The sequence below is a fragment of the Ambystoma mexicanum genome, chromosome 13 (genome assembly GCF_040938575.1).
Source record: "Ambystoma mexicanum isolate Mex_15411 chromosome 13, UKY_AmexF1_1, whole genome shotgun sequence".
Taxonomy (NCBI): domain Eukaryota; kingdom Metazoa; phylum Chordata; class Amphibia; order Caudata; family Ambystomatidae; genus Ambystoma; species Ambystoma mexicanum.
Window position 1 is genome coordinate 593,129,811 of NC_090938.1, and position 18,325 is coordinate 593,148,135.

Genomic DNA, 18,325 nt, shown 5'->3' on the forward strand with positions numbered 1-18,325 from the left:
ACAAAGACATCATCTCCAACGTCTTTGCAGAATGGGACTTCCCAGAGCTCGACTTGTTTGCCACTCAGGAGAACGCCCAATGCCAAGTCTACGCCCCCAGATATCCCCAGAACCGCTCCAAGGGGAACAGACTCTGGATAGCATGGTCAGGGAAATTTGTTTACGCTTTTCCCCATGACTCCCCTACTCAACAAGGTTGTGCACAAGATGCACCAGGAACCAGTCACCATGATATTGGTGGCCAACCCTGGTTCTTATTTAAATGTCCCTCTCTCCTCCTATGAAGTTGCCCTGCCCATACAACATGTTGTCTCAGGACAGAGGGGAAACCCTACACCCATGCCCACAAACTCTGAATTTAGTGGCCTGGCTCCTGAGGTCATAGAATTTGGACACCTTCAACTTCCTCAGAGATGCATGGACATACTTAGGGAAGCTAGGAAATCTAACACCCGGTATTGCTATTCCAGTAAGTGGAAACGCTTTGTCATCTGGTGCAATACCAAAAGCATCAACCTGATTGACTGCTCTCATACCCACGTTGTGTTGTACATGACTCACTTGTTGGACTCGGGACTGGTTTTTAATTCCCTAAAGGTTCACCTAGCTGCTCTCTCAGCCTACACTATGTCACAACAAAAGGTGTTGTGGTGGAAAATACCTATAATTAAGGCTTTCATCGAAGGGGTTAAAAGAATTCATCCCCCCAATTCAAACCCAGGTCCAGACTTAAGGGGTCTCCCTTTGAACCTATGCATAAGGCAAGTCTCAAAGACCTTACTTATAAGACGGCTTTTCTAGTGACTATCACTTCTATCAGAAGGGTTAGTGAACTACAGGCCCTCTCGGTTCTAGACCCTTTCGTTACAATCCACAGGGATAAGGTGGTTCTGCGCACTCATTCCCGATTTGCGCCTAAATTCACTTCAAAGTTCCATGTGAACCAATCAATTGAACTACATACTTTCTTCCAGAATCCCACTAACATGGCCGAAAGAAGCCTACACACACTAGATGTGCGCAGTCATGTTTTACGTGGAAAGAACTAGACCACTGAGGAAGACAAACCAGTTATTCGTCTCGGTGGCAGCTTATAGAGAAGGGGATCCTGTCTCTAAATCTGCAATCTCTAGGTGGATTGTCAAATGCATTACACTATGCTACACTCTTGCTAAGAGAGAACTGCCCTTCAAGAATAGAACACACTCTACTCCGAGGGCACTGGGATTTTGGGTACACTACACGTCACGATAGGCATAGTGTTACAGATACGCCTATGCCAACGTCCCGTTTCGATCCTCGAAAGACAAGATGCAGTACTCTGCGGTTACCACTGGATGTCAGACCATATGCACAGCATGTGAATCTAGGCAGATAAAATCATCAGAAATGCTATTACGGTGAGTAATGCATGTCATACTGGCCATCTTAAAACTGTTAAAACCTTTGTTATGGCTGATTTCACCCAAAGATCGTTCCCTGGTTGTTGGTGCACTGGTTAATTCCAGGTAGATTATTGCAATGCCCTTTTAATGGGAGTTCCAAAAACGCAAATTCAGCTTCTGCATGTTGCGCAAAATTGAGCCATTAGGCTGTTTTTATTTCACTGTCTCGATGCTCACATATCTCCCGGTTTCAGAGGAACCTTCATTGTTTACATATACAGCAAAAGGTGTTGTTTAAGACCCTTTGTCTGACTATTAAATTCCTCCATGGGACTGCTCCAAGATATCTTTTGTCAAAGATGTCTGCCTATCACCCAGATAGGTGTCTTCAATCATCAGGACAATACCTATTGGTGATTCCTACCCTCAAAATGTGTGACCTGGGGTGATAGATGTTTCTCCTGTTCAAGGCCAAGAGCATGCAATGCCCTACCTTATGACCTTCGGAAAATTGATTCCCTTCTTGAATTTAGGAAAAAGCTGAAACCTTATCTATTTGATTAAATGTGCGGATAATGCTGGCTTTCTGGTTTCCCCTGTTATTCCATCTGCGCCCCGGGTGCAATTCTTTGCTTGGTTCCAAGTTGGATATTTGCATTACCAATACGAAAATACATTCATTCATTCACACTGTGTCTAACCATAAGGCTGATGCAGCCTGTGACTAGCGCTGCAACGTGAGTAGCGGCACACAGCCCTGTTTATGCCTAAAGTGGATACTCCATTTTCTCTGTGTTCGCTGGTTCAGTATAGTGGCACAATATGACCGACCTCCACGCCACAACAATAATATAGTTAAAACTTGAGTCTACCATTAAAGCGTCAGGCATATCACGAATCTACTATAAAAACTGGCATATGGTGGTGGTCTAGGCCATCCCGCCTCCAGGCCCAGCAAAACGCAGTGGGTGGTGGCACCCAGCCTCCACGACCAATCCCCCCAGCACCTCCAAAGAAATGCATGGGCTTCATCACAATTTTCAATATAACTTAGTATTTCTGTGGGCCTTATTCCAGCTTTCATAATGCAACTCTGCTTTGTTACAATGACCTATTGATGGCTTTACCACTCGCTTCTTTGCGTGTCACATTTGCTGATGTGCACATGATCTGGGTTCCACTCTCCCCCCTGTCTTGTCTCTTCCATGCCTTCACTGCATTCCCTACTAATTTCCCACACGTCCTCCAACTGGCTGTTAGGGAGAATTCTCTCTTTAGGCCTAATGTCCTAACCTAGTGAGTCCCCCAGCAGCTTTGCTGGATTTCTGGAGTTTGTTTTTTTCTCCTGCCAAGAGTGAGACTCTTTTTCTCCCACTCTTGGACATGATTTATGGTGTTCCTTTGACTGTTATTTTGTTTTATGGGCTATGGGGTCCTTTACTCCATAGGGTCTCATGTGTTTTTACTATGTGTGTTACACAGCACCCTCCGTGCAGTAACACAGGGGTGTCATAGTGACCCCCCACCATAGACTCCATACCCTGGAACTGACTACTGTCTCCCAGGGCATGTAAAGTCACCATTGGCTTTACTAGTCCCAAATTATTAACAGACACCAGTACAAACCATCATATTGTGGACGTACTGGTCGGGGCAATTAGATTGCCCTGGGGTCTGTTAGTCGAGGGGGCACATCTCCGTCCCCCCTGATCGAGTTTTGGCTGGTGGCAGTGGATACTACTTTTTATATTCGACCGCAAATATATTCCTATGGGATTTTCCCATTGTTCGAGGCTACCAACTTTAATTATTTAATTCTCATAGCCTCGAACATACCGCCGGTTTATTTAATTAATATTAATTCGCTGGTTGGTATTTTTTGCCAGGACTCGATTCTAAAATGGCGTTTGTGTTCTTTTCTGTGACTCCAACCAAAGTCGAGCCCTTTGTTCCACTTTTTGGCGGGCTTCTCCCCAGAAGCCTCCAAAAGTGGTGCCACTCTGTCTGGGTACCACAGGGGGTGTAGGAGGGGGTTTAGGCACCCTGGACTGAGTTACCCTGGTAACTCAAGTCGCACTCTTGTGTGATTGGCCCAAGTGGTGAGCTGGCCGGCTCACCACTTAGCATGTTTGATTGACAGCTAGGCTGAGTGAATGGGGGTATGCTGCATAAAAGCAGGGCTTTGGGGACTGGAACTTCAGAAGTCACCACAGGACCTGAGAATCCGACGAGGGAAAAGCTAAGCCGACCTACCACGACAACACCACCGGTGGAGCCCTGCGGAACCGACTCACCACTTCCCGACGACAGAGAAGATCTCCCGGCTGGAGAGGCTTCTTCCCCTGACTGGTGGGCACAACCAGTTTACCTTCTTCTCTTCGCACCTCAGACCAGTCTGTGGTCGAATTGCCCGTGCCAAGCACCCTGGCAGCCGGATAGCCACTTGCCACTGGACCGCGAACCAACGGACCGCTCCTTGTACCTGAGAAACTCCATGGCTGGTTTCTTCCCTGGCAGTGCAACGGACTCCTGTCTTCCTCCCCGACGAGATCCTCTCTTCCCCGGACGAAGCACCGACTTGCATCCGCTGCCAGGAACAACTGCCCCCGCTGGAGTATTCTCACCACTTTAAGATACCGTGTCCGCCAGGCCTCCCTTTCTAAAGATTGCTACAAGGTAATAATAACCCCTTAACCTTCTGGACTGGGCTGGCCGCCTTGACCCTTTAACTGGTCCCTTTCTTTGGTCCAACTCCTTTTTGAACCGTTACAAGACTTTTGTGCACTGCAACCGTGTGACCTTGGACACATTTAGTTTTGATCCTCGTAAAGCCGGTCCGGCCTTCTGACTCTGAATTCACGGTGTTACTTTGCCTTCCTCTCTTGTTGTGTTCGTGAAAAAGTGTTGGGATCTGTTTCATTTGATTCTCTGCTTTTCTCTCCCTTTTTAAAACGAATTATTAGAGTGCCATCTACGTTAAGCGCTCACCGCTGTCTGAAAATAAGTGGGGCTTTACTTAAGACTTGTCTAAATATTCTTTTAAGGGAGTGTATATCTTTTAGTGACCGTGTTTTTGAATTGCTTACTATTCGTGCCTGTGTGTTTTTCTAGATGTGGTTTTAAATAAATAATTATATCTCTTTTACACCAAGCTCTGGTCAGTGTTTACTTGTTCTACTGTGTTCTTGTGACCTATTGTGAATACTCAGTATACTGCCTAACTCTTCTTGAGGGAAGTCTGACTGCTCAGCCACAGCTACCAAGTGAATCTGTGTGGTACAGACTGCTACCAAGTGGGTTTACTGCCAAACACCTGTAGTCCTAAATTTTTTGCAGTGGTCCCAGAGGGAACTGCACATGTTTCTGCCGAACACTGGCAACCTCGCCTTTACTGACAGTCTTTACCCGTCCCCTGTTCTCATACCTTTCCAACCACCCCTGGGGCTGCAGCACATTCTTATTCATTCTATCACTGTCTAGTTAGGGTCATGGTCCAGTTACACAAGCCACCCAACCTCCCTCCCATCCACGCTTCTCACCTACCACACCTGGAACTTCCATGTGTGATGGGGGTAAATTACAGTTCTGTGAGGGGGTGGAAAAGCTACTTTGCCTGGAAATGATTTCCCTTCATTTTGGGATTCTGCGTGCGGCTGAATATGCAGGATCCCATCTGGATCACCCCATTTGCCATCCAAAGAGTTGCATTTACAGGGAGAAACAGTCTTAACAAGAGCTTAATGTTAAAAAGGCAGCAAGAAGGGTTGAGCATTGTGGGATCCCCAGGTTACGTGGGTGTATCTGAAGTAAGATCTGCTAGTTCCTTTCTAGGGAAACCTTTTGACCTGCTCTAAGGCTATACCTTTTAAACGGTGGATGATTCAAACCTGTGTGTTGGGTTTCATGTTTTACACAGCCGAGAGGTCTAGTTAAATGAGTGCAGCTGATTTGTTGACCAAAGATGATAAAACTTCTGAGCAGTTGTCCACGAGCACTGGCTCTGTGGCTCTACTTGGTCCGAAGCCAGAGTAGCTTTGGTGTGTGCTCGGAGGTGGAGTAGGGCAAAACTTTCTAGAATTTCTGTTCTAAAGGCAAGTTCTGAATTGGCCTGTAGCTGGCAATAACTGTTGGATCAGTGTTTACCCCCAACGCAATCCTATTTAGAATACCAATTGAGATTGAGGGGGACAGTCCTGAGCTTGGGCTTTTGTTTCGAGCCATGTTAATGTTGATGATGTATTTTATAAGGCAAGCACAGTAAGGGGTTTTGATTCCTCGGAATGCTTTCGATATGCTTAACAATGTTTGTGATTTCTGGTACTGACACCGGCTGAAAGGAAGAGAATTGAACAGATTTCTTCAGAGCATCTGTTAAAGGGTTTTGGAAGTTTTTGATGGGAGCATGTTATTTCTGAGGGCATTACTTGCTCTTTAAAAAAATGTACTTTGTCATTTGTTAGATGTTGGCAAGTATTTGAGAGGCAGAAGGTTTGTCGGGTTTCTTCCTCTCCTTGTAGATTCTGAATCAGAACGACTTTATGGTAGGCTCTAAGATTATTGCATGGATCAAGCCCTTTTTTTGCACAAGATTCTTTCTGCTAGCTCCTGGCAGGGACTCTGCAAGCAACTTTTGCAGATTCCAATTTTTATTCCTGCTATAATATTTAACGTTGTTTTCCCTGAATTATTTATTTTATTTTTATGTGCTTGGCCTGTGTCCACCTATTTATTTTTGCTTTACTAGTACGTTTACTTCTCATCAACGAGGGTGGTGCTAGGTGGTCTAGGGTACAGGTGATACCTGCATGGAGAGCAGAAGTTATTATTTGTCATGAAGTGTGGTGCTGCCATTGCAAACAGTATCTTGGAAGGAATTCCCAAAACCTTTGGGGAGACCTTCCTCTCTGGTCCAACCAGGAGGGAGACGGATTTCCACCAGAAGGTGGTCGGACCAGAACACTTCTGTAGAGTCTGTGTATTTCAACTGTGTGTTCAGTGTTAGTTCAGTGTGAAAAGAATAACCAGACTGCTGCCATGTTTATGGGTCGGACCTCTTAGGAGTTGCTTAAATCCCAATTTGGTCATTTATATAGAAAAATGATTGGCCTTAATTGTTTGTGATGTCTTCAACTCCGAAGTGATGGTCACCTATGCTGATGACTTTGCTGGTTACCATCAGGTTCATCCATTCGTCTGTGAAATTTGAACAAATGGGTTAAGTAACATTCGGTTGGGTAATGATGGCATGTTTTACTGCAATGCATAGAAGATGAAGGGGGGAGTTTGGAATCTGACATGAAGCTCTGTTTAAATACCTGATGTTGTTATATATTGATTTTCAGATGACATTTGATTTTAAAGTGTTTTGGATTTTTGATGTTAAGGATCATTTCACTGGGCAGTCATTCAGAGTACAACAAGGTGACTCTGTAACTTGACTTAACGAACGTACATCATTTTATAGTGTGGGGCCATTAGCGTATTGAGGCTGGCAATGCAATTATTGTTTTTTTTTTTTAACATTTCTGATCTGGCAATTAAAATATGCCACAGTACTTGTCATCTGTGCTTTGAGGTTCAGGACCAGGTGCCAGTTAGGAGGTTAATAATCCTTCGAGGGTCCTGAGGTTGGTGGAGATGTATCCTGCTTCACCTTGTCCCCACAGCCGGCTTCTCTTAGCTGAAGATTTTGTTCCTAATGTTGAAGTGTCTGGTTATGGTATTGATCCATGAGGCCCCTCTTGCTAGTATTACAGTGAGTGAAGAAAGATAGATGGTTTTGAGTGGTGTGAGGATAGTCGACCACTTCTGCTGGAGTCTTGTAGGGTTGAAAAGGAAACAAAGATGTCATCCAGTTAGCTTTGACTGTTTTGAGGTGACTAAAGTAAGCTGCAATATTAGTCCATGCTTTAGAACTATACTGGATTATAAAACCGTTTGTGTCAATAGTAATGGTATCCAGGTTTACAAAGCTTCCCCTTTTTGTATGGGGAATTTACTGGCAAAGAGATGGAGCATGAGGAGGACTTTCCTCCAGTTGTTTAGTTCTAAGGTATGTAGCAACAAAGTAGTTGTGCTCCAGATTTTGAGTTTGTTTATTTGCCATGAACTTTCAATTTACTGACTCAAGGCTATGACTGTGCATACCACCTGCACCTTCTGCCTAGAGAAGTAGTGCAGGACTGCAGCAGAGAGTGCCATGATGGGGGCATAGTGACCGCTTCCATCCCCAGACCATCCGCCTGTCAGATTGAGAGGAGTGGAGTACGCCATGTAGCAGTTTCCAGATTAAGTGAGTGTCCAACGCTCTCTTGTTTTCCTTTGAAGCCGAGACTCAGTTTTGTCAGCTCGTCCACCTTCCACTTTGTGCTGCTTGGCAAAATAAAGTTATTCCTCCTTTCACATGAGTGTGGAGAGCGGACTGCTCCTCTTGTAAGGATACTGCAATAATTGCATTTTTGTGGGCCCTGACCATCTCCATTTCTGCAACAGTGCTTACAGCACCTGAATAGGCCTGCCATCCTTTTTCCCCTTCCCTCCCACCAAGGCCCTGATTGGTCAGTGCCTAAGAGCACATCACCGGAACATCTCTACTTCTGAGATCCTGCCAGGGCAGTCTTGCCCGGGGCTGCCCAATGGCCACAGGCAAAGGGCAGCTCCCTTGGGCAGCTCCCACCCCGTTTGCCCTGTTCACCCGTGAGAGCCAAAGCCAGGAATTACAAGCTACCTGCAACAACATCAAGGTGAGTGCCGCTCACCCACTCCAGAGCCAACTGCATAGTCCTTAACTCCTGCATTTAGTCTGTCCACTACTGTGTTTTAAATATCCTGTGATAATAGGATCCATACTGCTTTTCTTCTCCATTACTGCATTTCACAGTGACTAGGTCTGTTCCCCCACCATATGTTACGATAATACAAGCCTCTACTGAACTTAACTCTAATTTAAACTGTATCCCTGAGGTGGACCCAACTGAAACTAAACCCTGCATTGTTCTAGCAACTCACTGACCTTTTAACTATTCAATCTGACCCTCCCAGTGTGTAGCCTCTCACTATAAAATTTCCTTTTTTTTTTTAATATATACCTGTTTCACATCCAGCTGAATATCCGCCTACATCCCTGCATTTCTTTTAGCTCAATAGTTAAGTGTAGCCCGCCCTGTTGAATATCGGAATATTCCCTCTGGATGAACGCACCCCACCAAACCACTCCCTTACAGCCGCCCACCCCTCTTCAACAGCCCCACACTGCCCTGTGGGGGAATACGCCCACCAGACCCCTTTGCTCCAACTGCCCCACGCCCCTCAACCCCTCCTGTCATCCCTCACATCAATGCCATCCAGAACCCCCTCTGCCTCAGCTTTCCCATTCCTAAGTGTCACCAGAGCATCCCTCGCCATCACCCCATCGGCAGACCCACCAACCCTTCACACACACACCACAGACACCCAAGAATCCTTTCAAACACAATCTGCAACACCCATACCATCTCAACTCTGCATGCCTCCCTTTACCTGCTCCCTTCATCCCTACCGACACACCTTACTCACACAATTCCCTCGCCCCCCCATATCCTCCAACCCAGTAAAATCCCTCTTCAATAAATCATTTAATGCATACCCCCACCCCAGCAACCTCAACTTCACCAGGGAAATCAGCAACCCAACGTCATCTCAAACCTCACTCCACCCGCCTTGCTCCAACCCCACTCTCTGAAAAAGTCCCACATGTCATGAACACTCTTTCCCCTGACACCCCTCCACTTTTAGACTACTCCGCCTACCCTCCCAGCACAACCCCCCTCGCCGGGATCCACAAGGGCCAACCACCATCACCCTTCTTGGCCATTCTCATGCATTCTCAACGCCAAATCTGTTGGCAAAAACAGACACCAAATTTTCGATTTCATCACCTCTGAACACCCAGACATCCTGTTCATAACAGAAACCTGGTTCTCTGAGATGATTTCGGACAAATCGAACACAAGGCATTCCCCCTGATTACACACTCATCACTCACAACAGAGCTAGCATAGCAGGCAGAATTGCCATTATCTACAAACCTCACCCATCTATATCCCAATCCAAGGCACTGGCATGCAGAGCAGACTATGAATCGCTCCTAGTGAAATTCATCATCAACCTCTCACTCACCCACAGAGTCCCGCTCATCTACAGACCTCTCTGCTACAATAGACACTTCACTGATGCCCTAAACGACTCCCAAGCGGCCATCCTGGTCTCCCACCCCTAATAGGAGACCTCAACATATGGTTCGATGCCCCTGACAACCCCATGACACAACCATTCCTGATCAACCTGGAAGCCCTCAACATGATTTAGCAGGTAACAGGTGCCACCCACACAGCAGGACAAATTCTTGATGCGATCTTCAGCTCCACTGACTTCATCTCCACACTTCCCCCACGGCCGCTCATGTGGACGGGCCACGCAGCCATATTTTTCTTGCTCCTGTCACCCACCCCTCTTCTACGAATCACTATCACCAGACCATCAACCATTGTCCCGCTATGGAACAACGTCATAATTACCCCAGACCTGACTGACTCCCTGCTCTCCTCCATCCTCAACCTACCATTCAAAGGGGGAGTTCCTTCCATCAGCGACTATGACTCATGGCTCTCCATCGCTCTACTACCTCAAGATCTGCCCCCTCCTGACAAGGCCCCTTGCCCAGATGGTTCACCTCCCACCCTCAAATCTATCAAAACATGCATCCACTCTGTGGAACGTAGATGGTCATAGTTAAAAAGCCGAATTCCGTAAGGCAAAAACATCTTTTTACAAAAACTGAATTTCTAATGCCCGTAACAGTAGCAAGGTACTTCACAAGATTATCACATAATTCATGACCCCCCTGCAGTTCTCCTCCTCGCAAGTCTCCCAATTTCTTTGCGATGCCCTCTCAGAATATTTCGACAACATGGGGCTAGAAAGAAACCGGACCCGCTCCCCAACATGAACCCGCCAACCAGCCCCACCCCACATTTTCTCCTCTTTCCCTCTCATCTCTAGACCCAAATTCTTTAAATTATTGGCTGACAGCCCTTCATCCGGTTCCCCAAATCTTCACCTCAACCTGTGCAGGCAGCATTGCATGATCCATCCTGATTTCTTCCCTCACCTCAGGCATTTTCCCTGCCACTTTCAAAACATCTCGCGTCAAACTCCTGAAAAAAACATCACTTGACCCCCTCCTGTGTGCAAACTACAGACCAAGTTCTAACACCTGCTTCTTAGCCAAACCCACCGACTGTACGGCCTACTCCCAACTCAGTACCTTCACGGAAGCCAACCACCTTCTTGACCCCACCCTGTCCGACTTCAGACTCCTCCATGGAATCATCCCTAGTCTCCATATGGGATGGCCTCAAAAACACTGCAGACACAGAGGTCTGTGCTGCACTCATACTCCTCGACCTCTCCACGGCTTTCAACACCATCAACCTCAGCATTCCCATTAACCGACTCCACTCCCTTGGCATTGGGGACACAGCACTAAGTTGGATCTCGTAATTCCCAGCCAACAGACACCAAATCATCTACCTCCCTCTACCTCCCTCCTTTCAATTTGACCGCCGGCCCCGTCAATAACTGAGTCCCTCAAGGCACCTGCCTATCCTCTCTTCTCTACATGAGTACTTTCCCCGCATGTATCCGCTCACACAACCTCTCCTGCTGCAATTACGCTGACGACCCACTAATCATCTTTAAAATCCCCAACTACGTCTCTACCTCCACCCTGACCTTGCATCCTGCCTCACTGACATTGGTCGGTGGATGACGGTCAACCACCTCCTGCTCAATCCTGGAAGATCAGAAATTATGCTCTGCCTCTTTCCTGAACCCACCCCCTGGCATCACTCCCTAGGCACCCCCATCTCCCACTGTAACCACCATAGTAAAAAAACTGGATTGTACGAGTGACACCAACCTGACTCTATCACACCACGTGAACACTGTGTCAAACTCCTGTTACCTTCACCTCTTCATAGATGCATCTTCCCTTACCTCTCCTTCCTCCACAGCGTGACTGTAGTCATGTGCATTATCCTCTCTCAAATAGACTACATCAATTCTCTCTACCTGGGTGCCCCTGGATATCAATTCTGAAAGCTCCAAAGGGTCCAGAAGTCCACAGGTAGCCTCCTCCTCACCTTCGGTCCCAGAGAACGCATCACCCCCGAACTCTGTGTCCTCCACTAGCTCCCAGTCGGACGACGAATCGCTTACAAAGCCATGTGCATGACTCATTGAGCCCTACACAAGACAGGCCCAAAATACCTTCAACAGAAAATAACCCACTACCATCCCATTATAAACTTCCGTTCAGGGACTTTCCCTCTTTCAAATCAACCAGAATTGGAGGCTCCACCTTCTCCATCCAGGCCCCCACTATCTGGATGGAATTCTATGCTGCTTATTATCTGACGCATAGAGGACGCCCTGGCCTTCCAGGAGGCCCTCAAGACATGGCTATTCCCCCTGGCACCCTGACTATCCCTGTCCTCTTGAGATCGCTAGTCAACACAGGACGACCAGGGCAGGAATTAACTCGTATACATTCATCCAAAGGACAATAAGAATCTTTTAAAGAATTAACCTGATTTTCAAGTATCTAGTAGAAAACGGGAGGGAGCCCATGCCACAGATATGAATCCAAAAAGCCAGCAAAAGTAGACGGGTATGTATCTCACTCCATACCTATGGAAGTTAGCCAAACACAAGGCTACTCACCCGCACACATATGCAACCGCACGCCTCTCCCAACAACCTATTGCACAACACCTCTGCCATTGGAACGCAGCTATCGCCCAAGACAAAACTTTGGTTGAGCTGGACACATTATGTACTTCCACTATTCTCACACGTGTCCTTATCTTTTTCAAAGCACCTATCCACGTGCCTGCTTGACATGGGTAGCAAGTAGGGACCTGGCCAACCCTACCCAACTTCGCTTCAACTAAAATGCACACACACATTCTAAATTCCTCTGACAAACTTTCCCATACCTGAACTCCGGTCCCCAGAGGGGCATTCAGCCTATAGCGCGTTGGATGATGATGATGATGATGATAGTGGATGAGAAGTATTTCCCACTGGGATATTGGGACCTCTACATATTATTCCAATGCAGTGACGTTTCACTTCAGATGTAATGTTCTTTCCCAAAGGTGCACTCTCTGTTATCAGTCACTTGCCGTCTATTCATTACTTGGATGAATTGCTTTCTTTTTTTGTCGGAATACATGGCCCCAACCCATTCTCTTTCTGTCCCACAGCCTTGCATCATGCACACACCTGCTTTCCTTTTTCATTGCAGGATATGGTCTACTGGATGATGCTGTCTTCTTGGAACTTGTGGACGCTCTAATGCAGTACTCTGATGACGAGGAGGACATGCGCACTGATTCAGCAGACCATAAGGAGGAGGAAGTGAAGGATGAAGGGCCAGTCACCCGTAAAAGGAAGCGCATCGCCATTGAAGGTGTGTAGCTTAAATCACCACCAGTGGCTTGCCGCTCAGATGCATGTAACTGAATACAGATATTACTATCCAGGGTGTAACATTTCAAATTGCAAGCTACTAGCCAGCCATAAAAAGTCAATCGCCACCTAAACTCTACACATACACACAGCACACCATTTTTTATTTGCCTAGAGTGAATTGGTACTAGCCAATGGGTAGTTGCAAGTGCACATTTTGAGCCCTGAATTCTGTTAATAAAACTCTTTTTTTATTTTAAAAATGCAAAAGCTGTCCATCCCTGGTGGCTTTCTTCTGCCTTTAATTTTCCTGGCCTTGATCATTTGGAAGATTGAACATTTGCTGATTTTGCAATTTTCACACCCTGTTATTTCTTCCATGCCATGCTCAAGAAACTCCAGACGTCCTGTCTTCACCCTAACTTAACTATCGCTGCAGGGGTAAGGAAGCCTTCAGCACCTCGGCCCATGGAAGTGGATTTGCTTTACCTCTGCATAGAGCTCTGTCGAGAGGTTTCTAAACCACACACTACACCCCTTTCTCTTAGAGAGCCCTCCTTTTTTCACTTCTATATTAGGTATTGTCACCTGAAAGACTTGCCCTTCTCATCTCAAATGTTGACCCCTTTAGCAGTCAGGCTCTTCCGTGCAACAATTTGTGTTTGTTGCAGCCACCTCTTATGTTGGTCTCCCGAACCACCTTTAAGGCAATTCAAACAAATCTTGCCCATATTAACAGAGTCACTGAGGTTTGCAAGAACTATACACGTTTCTCCAGCATGATGTCTGGCATGGATTCACATGCTCATGAATATTCCCTGTCGTCAGGCTGGGAATCTTCGGTAAAAGAAAAAACAGTTTCAGTTTCATTTCCTAACTGTCTTTCTCCTTTAAACCAATCACTGAGCTCTGGGTCATACTGCCTCCAGCCAATGACTGCCCTTAACCTAAGCCCCTCCTCTCGCAGCCATCTTCAGATTTGGTAGCACATTAAGTGGCAGTAGGACCAAGAGAAGAGCCGGAGAGGGGCAGGCGTGAGGGTTCGCATGTGAATCCGTGCCAGACACATGCTGGAGAACAACAGTTACAGGTAAGTAACTTGTTCCTTCTCCAGCATGGGATCTGGCATGGATTCACATGCTCATGGATAAGGAATACATAGCAGTACACACATGCACAACCACGGGAGGTGGCAAGGCTCAACAGAAGCAATCTCTTACCTCCTCACCAGCGAACAGTTTGCGCAGCACTGTTTGGCTGACTCTGAACTCCTCCCTGGAATCCCTGTCGACGCAGTAGAATTTCGTGACGTGTTCTTCGACTTCCATGTAGCAGCCCTGCAGATCTCCAGCAGCATGGGTCAAAAGTATTGCATATTTTTTTCGAACATCGTAAAGGGACATCGACATAGGAGTGACTGTAACACTATCCCTAACATGATGTGTAATGTACCCAAAATCCTTCACGCGTCAACATCCCAACAGTTTTATTTTCCACCGAACTAGTCCGTCACACATAATGCAGAGCTCATAGGAGTTTATATTGCTGATCCATTCTTGCCTTTCGATTACTACTTTGTCGGCTCTTCGACACCCGATCCTGCCTGCCCAATCTCCTTCCTTGTCTGCTCGGAAACTGATTTGTATGCAGCGTTGACCCTGCGGCCCGGCCTGACAGTAGGGAGAGTGGGGCCCTGTTCTTACTGACTTCTCTTGGGAAGTCCTTTTCTTTACCCCTTCTCTTTCCCTTTCTTTGGTCTGGCTGCCATTTCCCTCTGCTATGGAGAGGACGCCTTTTAGATTCTGCCCGCCTTGCAACAGGAAATGTCCTTGGAAAGACCACCATTGCGGATGCAATTGGTGTCTCCCTCGTGATCACAACGAGCTTCAATGTTAAGCCTGCAAAGCTTTTCATCATAAGACCTTGAAAGACAGGCGTACGAAATGAGTCACTCCCCACTGGCGCTGTCGCTTCATATGAGGAGTCTGACAGCCACAGCTCCGATTCGGAGGCTGTTGACCTAACGCTGGAATCATCGCATTCCCACGTGTCCATCCCCGGCACGACGAGCATGCCGCTGGGAGTACGATGGGGAAGTCACACACCCGCACCACCTGCTCATAAGCACACAACCCCTAAACTTTCCTCGGCAGATCGGCCGAGAACAGTTTCTATGCCCACAGGGCCGTCCAAGTCTTCGGCAGGGCCTTCTGAACCTTGTGGGTCGGCACCCCACCACCGGAGCCTACGCACAACGATAAATCTGCTACTCCAGCAGGCGCTCCCTCTAAACCCAGGGCCTCCAAAGCGGTAGTGTTGAAAGAAGCGCCAAAGCGGGTCCATTCGTCGCACACGCTCTTGAAGCTTCAGGAGGAGCTTTCGAAGGCCTGTTTGCACATTTTGGACCCCAGGAAGGCCTCCCCTTTGCCTGAGGTCTATTCTCCAGCCACTCCTCCTCTTTCCAGGGACCTGTAGCCAAAGAGCTGGTGACTCTTGTCCTGCCCCTCTCAAGTCACAGAGGCTTGTCTCCCCAGGGTCTCAATTTGCATCCCTGGTGGAATCCCATCTTCAGCACACCCAGGTGGATGTCTTTCTGGATAACCCAAATGACCCCGACCAAGATGTATACTATGTCCAGGACACTAGCCAGGCCGGCCAGGACACTGTCTATCAGGACCCAGACTGTGGAACCCTGCTGATGATCAGGGCATGTGGCACTCCACACACCCTCATGACCCTGACCCTGTGAAAAATTTTTGGGATTCCCCCTCCTGTCACTCAACCCAGGGACTCGTGTCCTATAGACACCAAATGCTTTTTAATAACCTTCTTAAGAAGTCGGCTGATCATTTTAAGATCAATACTCAAGAAGCCGTCCCTGACTCCGACTTTGTGGAGAACATCCTTAAGGAAAAGGTCCCGGTCAGCCAGGCTATCCCTTTGCTAAACTCAATGAAAAGCACCTTGCCCCCTCTTTATTAACACCATTGCTCACTCGTGCAGTCAATCCCTGAGTGGAGGAAATGTTCCGTCCAGCACTTTCAGACCCACTCTACATCAGGAGCCACGCCATTCCAGACTCCCTTGTCATCAACACCACTCGAAAAAAGGGGGGGAATGCCGATATCCACGTCTGAGTCGCCTCCTGACGGGGACTGCAAAATATTGTATGCCCTTGGCAAATGTGTCACCACCTCTGCCGCCTTTTGCACCCGGATTGCAAACAACACCATGCTCCTGGCGAGCAAAAGTGGCGTTCATTGGGGACTTGTTCAAGATGGCTTACAGGATTTTCCAGAACACACTCGCACCTGCCTTCTAGCCGTAGTTGCTGAGGGTTGACAAGTCGCGCAGAATATTCTTAAGAATACTTTAGACGCTGCCGAAACTGTGGGATGCGTCCTTGCCCAGGGGACTCTTCTGAAGTTCCACACCTGGCTGAAGAATTCAGGCTTTAAGCCGGAATACCCAGGCTTCCCTCTTAATAAACCGGTGGAGGATGCCGCCCTTTTCGGTAATGCAGTCGATGAGGTTTTAGAAACCACAAAAATGGAGCATGAGACATTAAAATCGCTCAATCAGATCTCGGCCAGCCCTTGGTCCAGTGATGAGTTTACAAAACCCGCCGGCCCTTTCTCGAGCTTTCTTTCTCCTGCTCTCCACAAGGAAAGTACGGCTCAGGGGGGAATCCAATTGGCTTCCGTTCAGGGATCCTCTGGTTTCCAGTGTCTCCAGCAAAGAGGTTTTCGATGAGGGAAAGGACTGTATCCCTCAGGGGGAACCCAATTGGCTTCAGGGCAGGGCTTCTCTGGCGGTTTCCAGTTTCTATAACAAAAAGGTTTTCGATGAGGGAAAGGCAGAGGTAGAAACTCTGCTTCCAGATGCTCTCCAGCCTCCACCTCCAAATTACTTGGCGGTACGGGTCCCCTCCCGCACTTCCCCAGTTTGGGGATGTCTAACATCTTTGACCCACGCGTGGGAGGGGATCACATCAGATCATTGGGTACTCAAGACCATTGCCCATGGGTATTGCATTGAATTCCTCCAGCCACCCCGCTACCATCCATCTAGAAGCAGGCGACTGTCATCAGACGATCTGCGTATCCTGTTGGACGAGGTCCAGGTCCTGCTGGAAATGGGATCCATCGAAGTCGTCCCTCATCTCCTGGTAAACAAAGGTATTTATTCAGTATACTTCCTTGTACCCCAAAATGATCTAACCATGCTCCCTGTTTTAGATCTACGTCCTGCAAACAAATATGTCAAACCACAAAAGTTCAGGATGACTACTCTTCAGGATGTAATCCCCCTGCTGCGTGAGAGGGATTACATGATATGGGTATCCATTGATTTAAACGAAAACATTTCAGAGAATGATTTTATAACGAAACAATTATAGCGAATGCATTTAGAATCTTTTTAAAAATATATGTGTGGGTGGGGTAAGGGGTTAAAATGGGTAGTGAGGGGGTTGGGGTGAGGTTAGAAGCACAGGGAAACCATGGGTTAGGGGGGTGGGACACCCCGCCACAACCCCTTGTACCCCCAGATCTACCCCCCACTCTCTCTTTGGAGAAGTGTCTGACCCGCAGAGAGTTTGAGGTAGCTGAGTGGATGGCTCTAGAAGGAAGGTATTTAGGAAGAGATTGGTGGTTATAGAGAGGACCACTGCACCAGTAAGCCTTGTGGGTGATGCAGAGGGTCTTTAACTTGATCCTTGTGGCCACGGAGAGCCAGTGGAAAGATTTCAGAACTGAAGAGATGCGCTCCCTGGGCTCGAGGTCAAGGATAAGTCTTGCAGTCCTGTTCTGGATTACTTGAAGAGGGCAAAGAGTAGAGTTTGGAAGATTGAGAAAGTAGTAGTCCAGCCTGGAGACAACCAGAGCTCTGGAGACAGTGAGCTTCTGGGAGAAGGTGAGAAAAGGTAGGATACCTCTGAGGAGGTGCAGCTGGAAGTGGGCCTTATTGGCAAGGTCATGATGTGTGGAGAGAAGGAGAGAGTGGAGTTGAAGATGATGCCAAGGTTTTTTGCTTCACAGAAGGGTGAGGGGAGGGACCCAAGGAGGGCGACCAGAGGGCAAGTGGGAGCAGGGGTCCCAATGAGAAGAATCTCTGTTTTACTGGCAGTAAGGCAGAGGTCGTTAGAGGTGCACCATCCCTGAATAGTGGATAGACCGTCAGGAATGAGCGAGGAGCAAGAGGAGGCTGAGGGAAGCCTGAAAGAGAGCTGAGTGTCATCCGCATAACACTGAATGTTAGAGGAGAAAATGGAGATCAGGTGGGTCAAATAGACATTGAAGAGCCAGTGTGAGATGAAAGAACCCTGGGGAACACCAAATGTGGAAAGAGAGGTGGTGGGGAGAAAGGACCCAAGTTGGACGTAGGCGGGTCGGTCCAAGAGGAAGGAGGTCAGCCACGCCAAAGCCAGG

The 18,325-nt window shown here is 47.6% G+C and overlaps 1 protein-coding gene across 2 annotated transcripts in view; it reads left to right on the forward strand.

Moving 5' to 3' along the window:
- Positions 1–18,325, forward strand: part of EZH1 (enhancer of zeste 1 polycomb repressive complex 2 subunit) — an 834,444-nt gene that overhangs the window by 330,164 nt on the left and 485,955 nt on the right. For both annotated transcript variants that reach the window (XM_069634417.1, XM_069634418.1), the window contains exon 7: positions 12,733–12,897. In XM_069634417.1, coding sequence (XP_069490518.1) covers positions 12,733–12,897 — 165 coding nt within the window. The remainder of the gene's footprint in view (positions 1–12,732; positions 12,898–18,325) is intronic.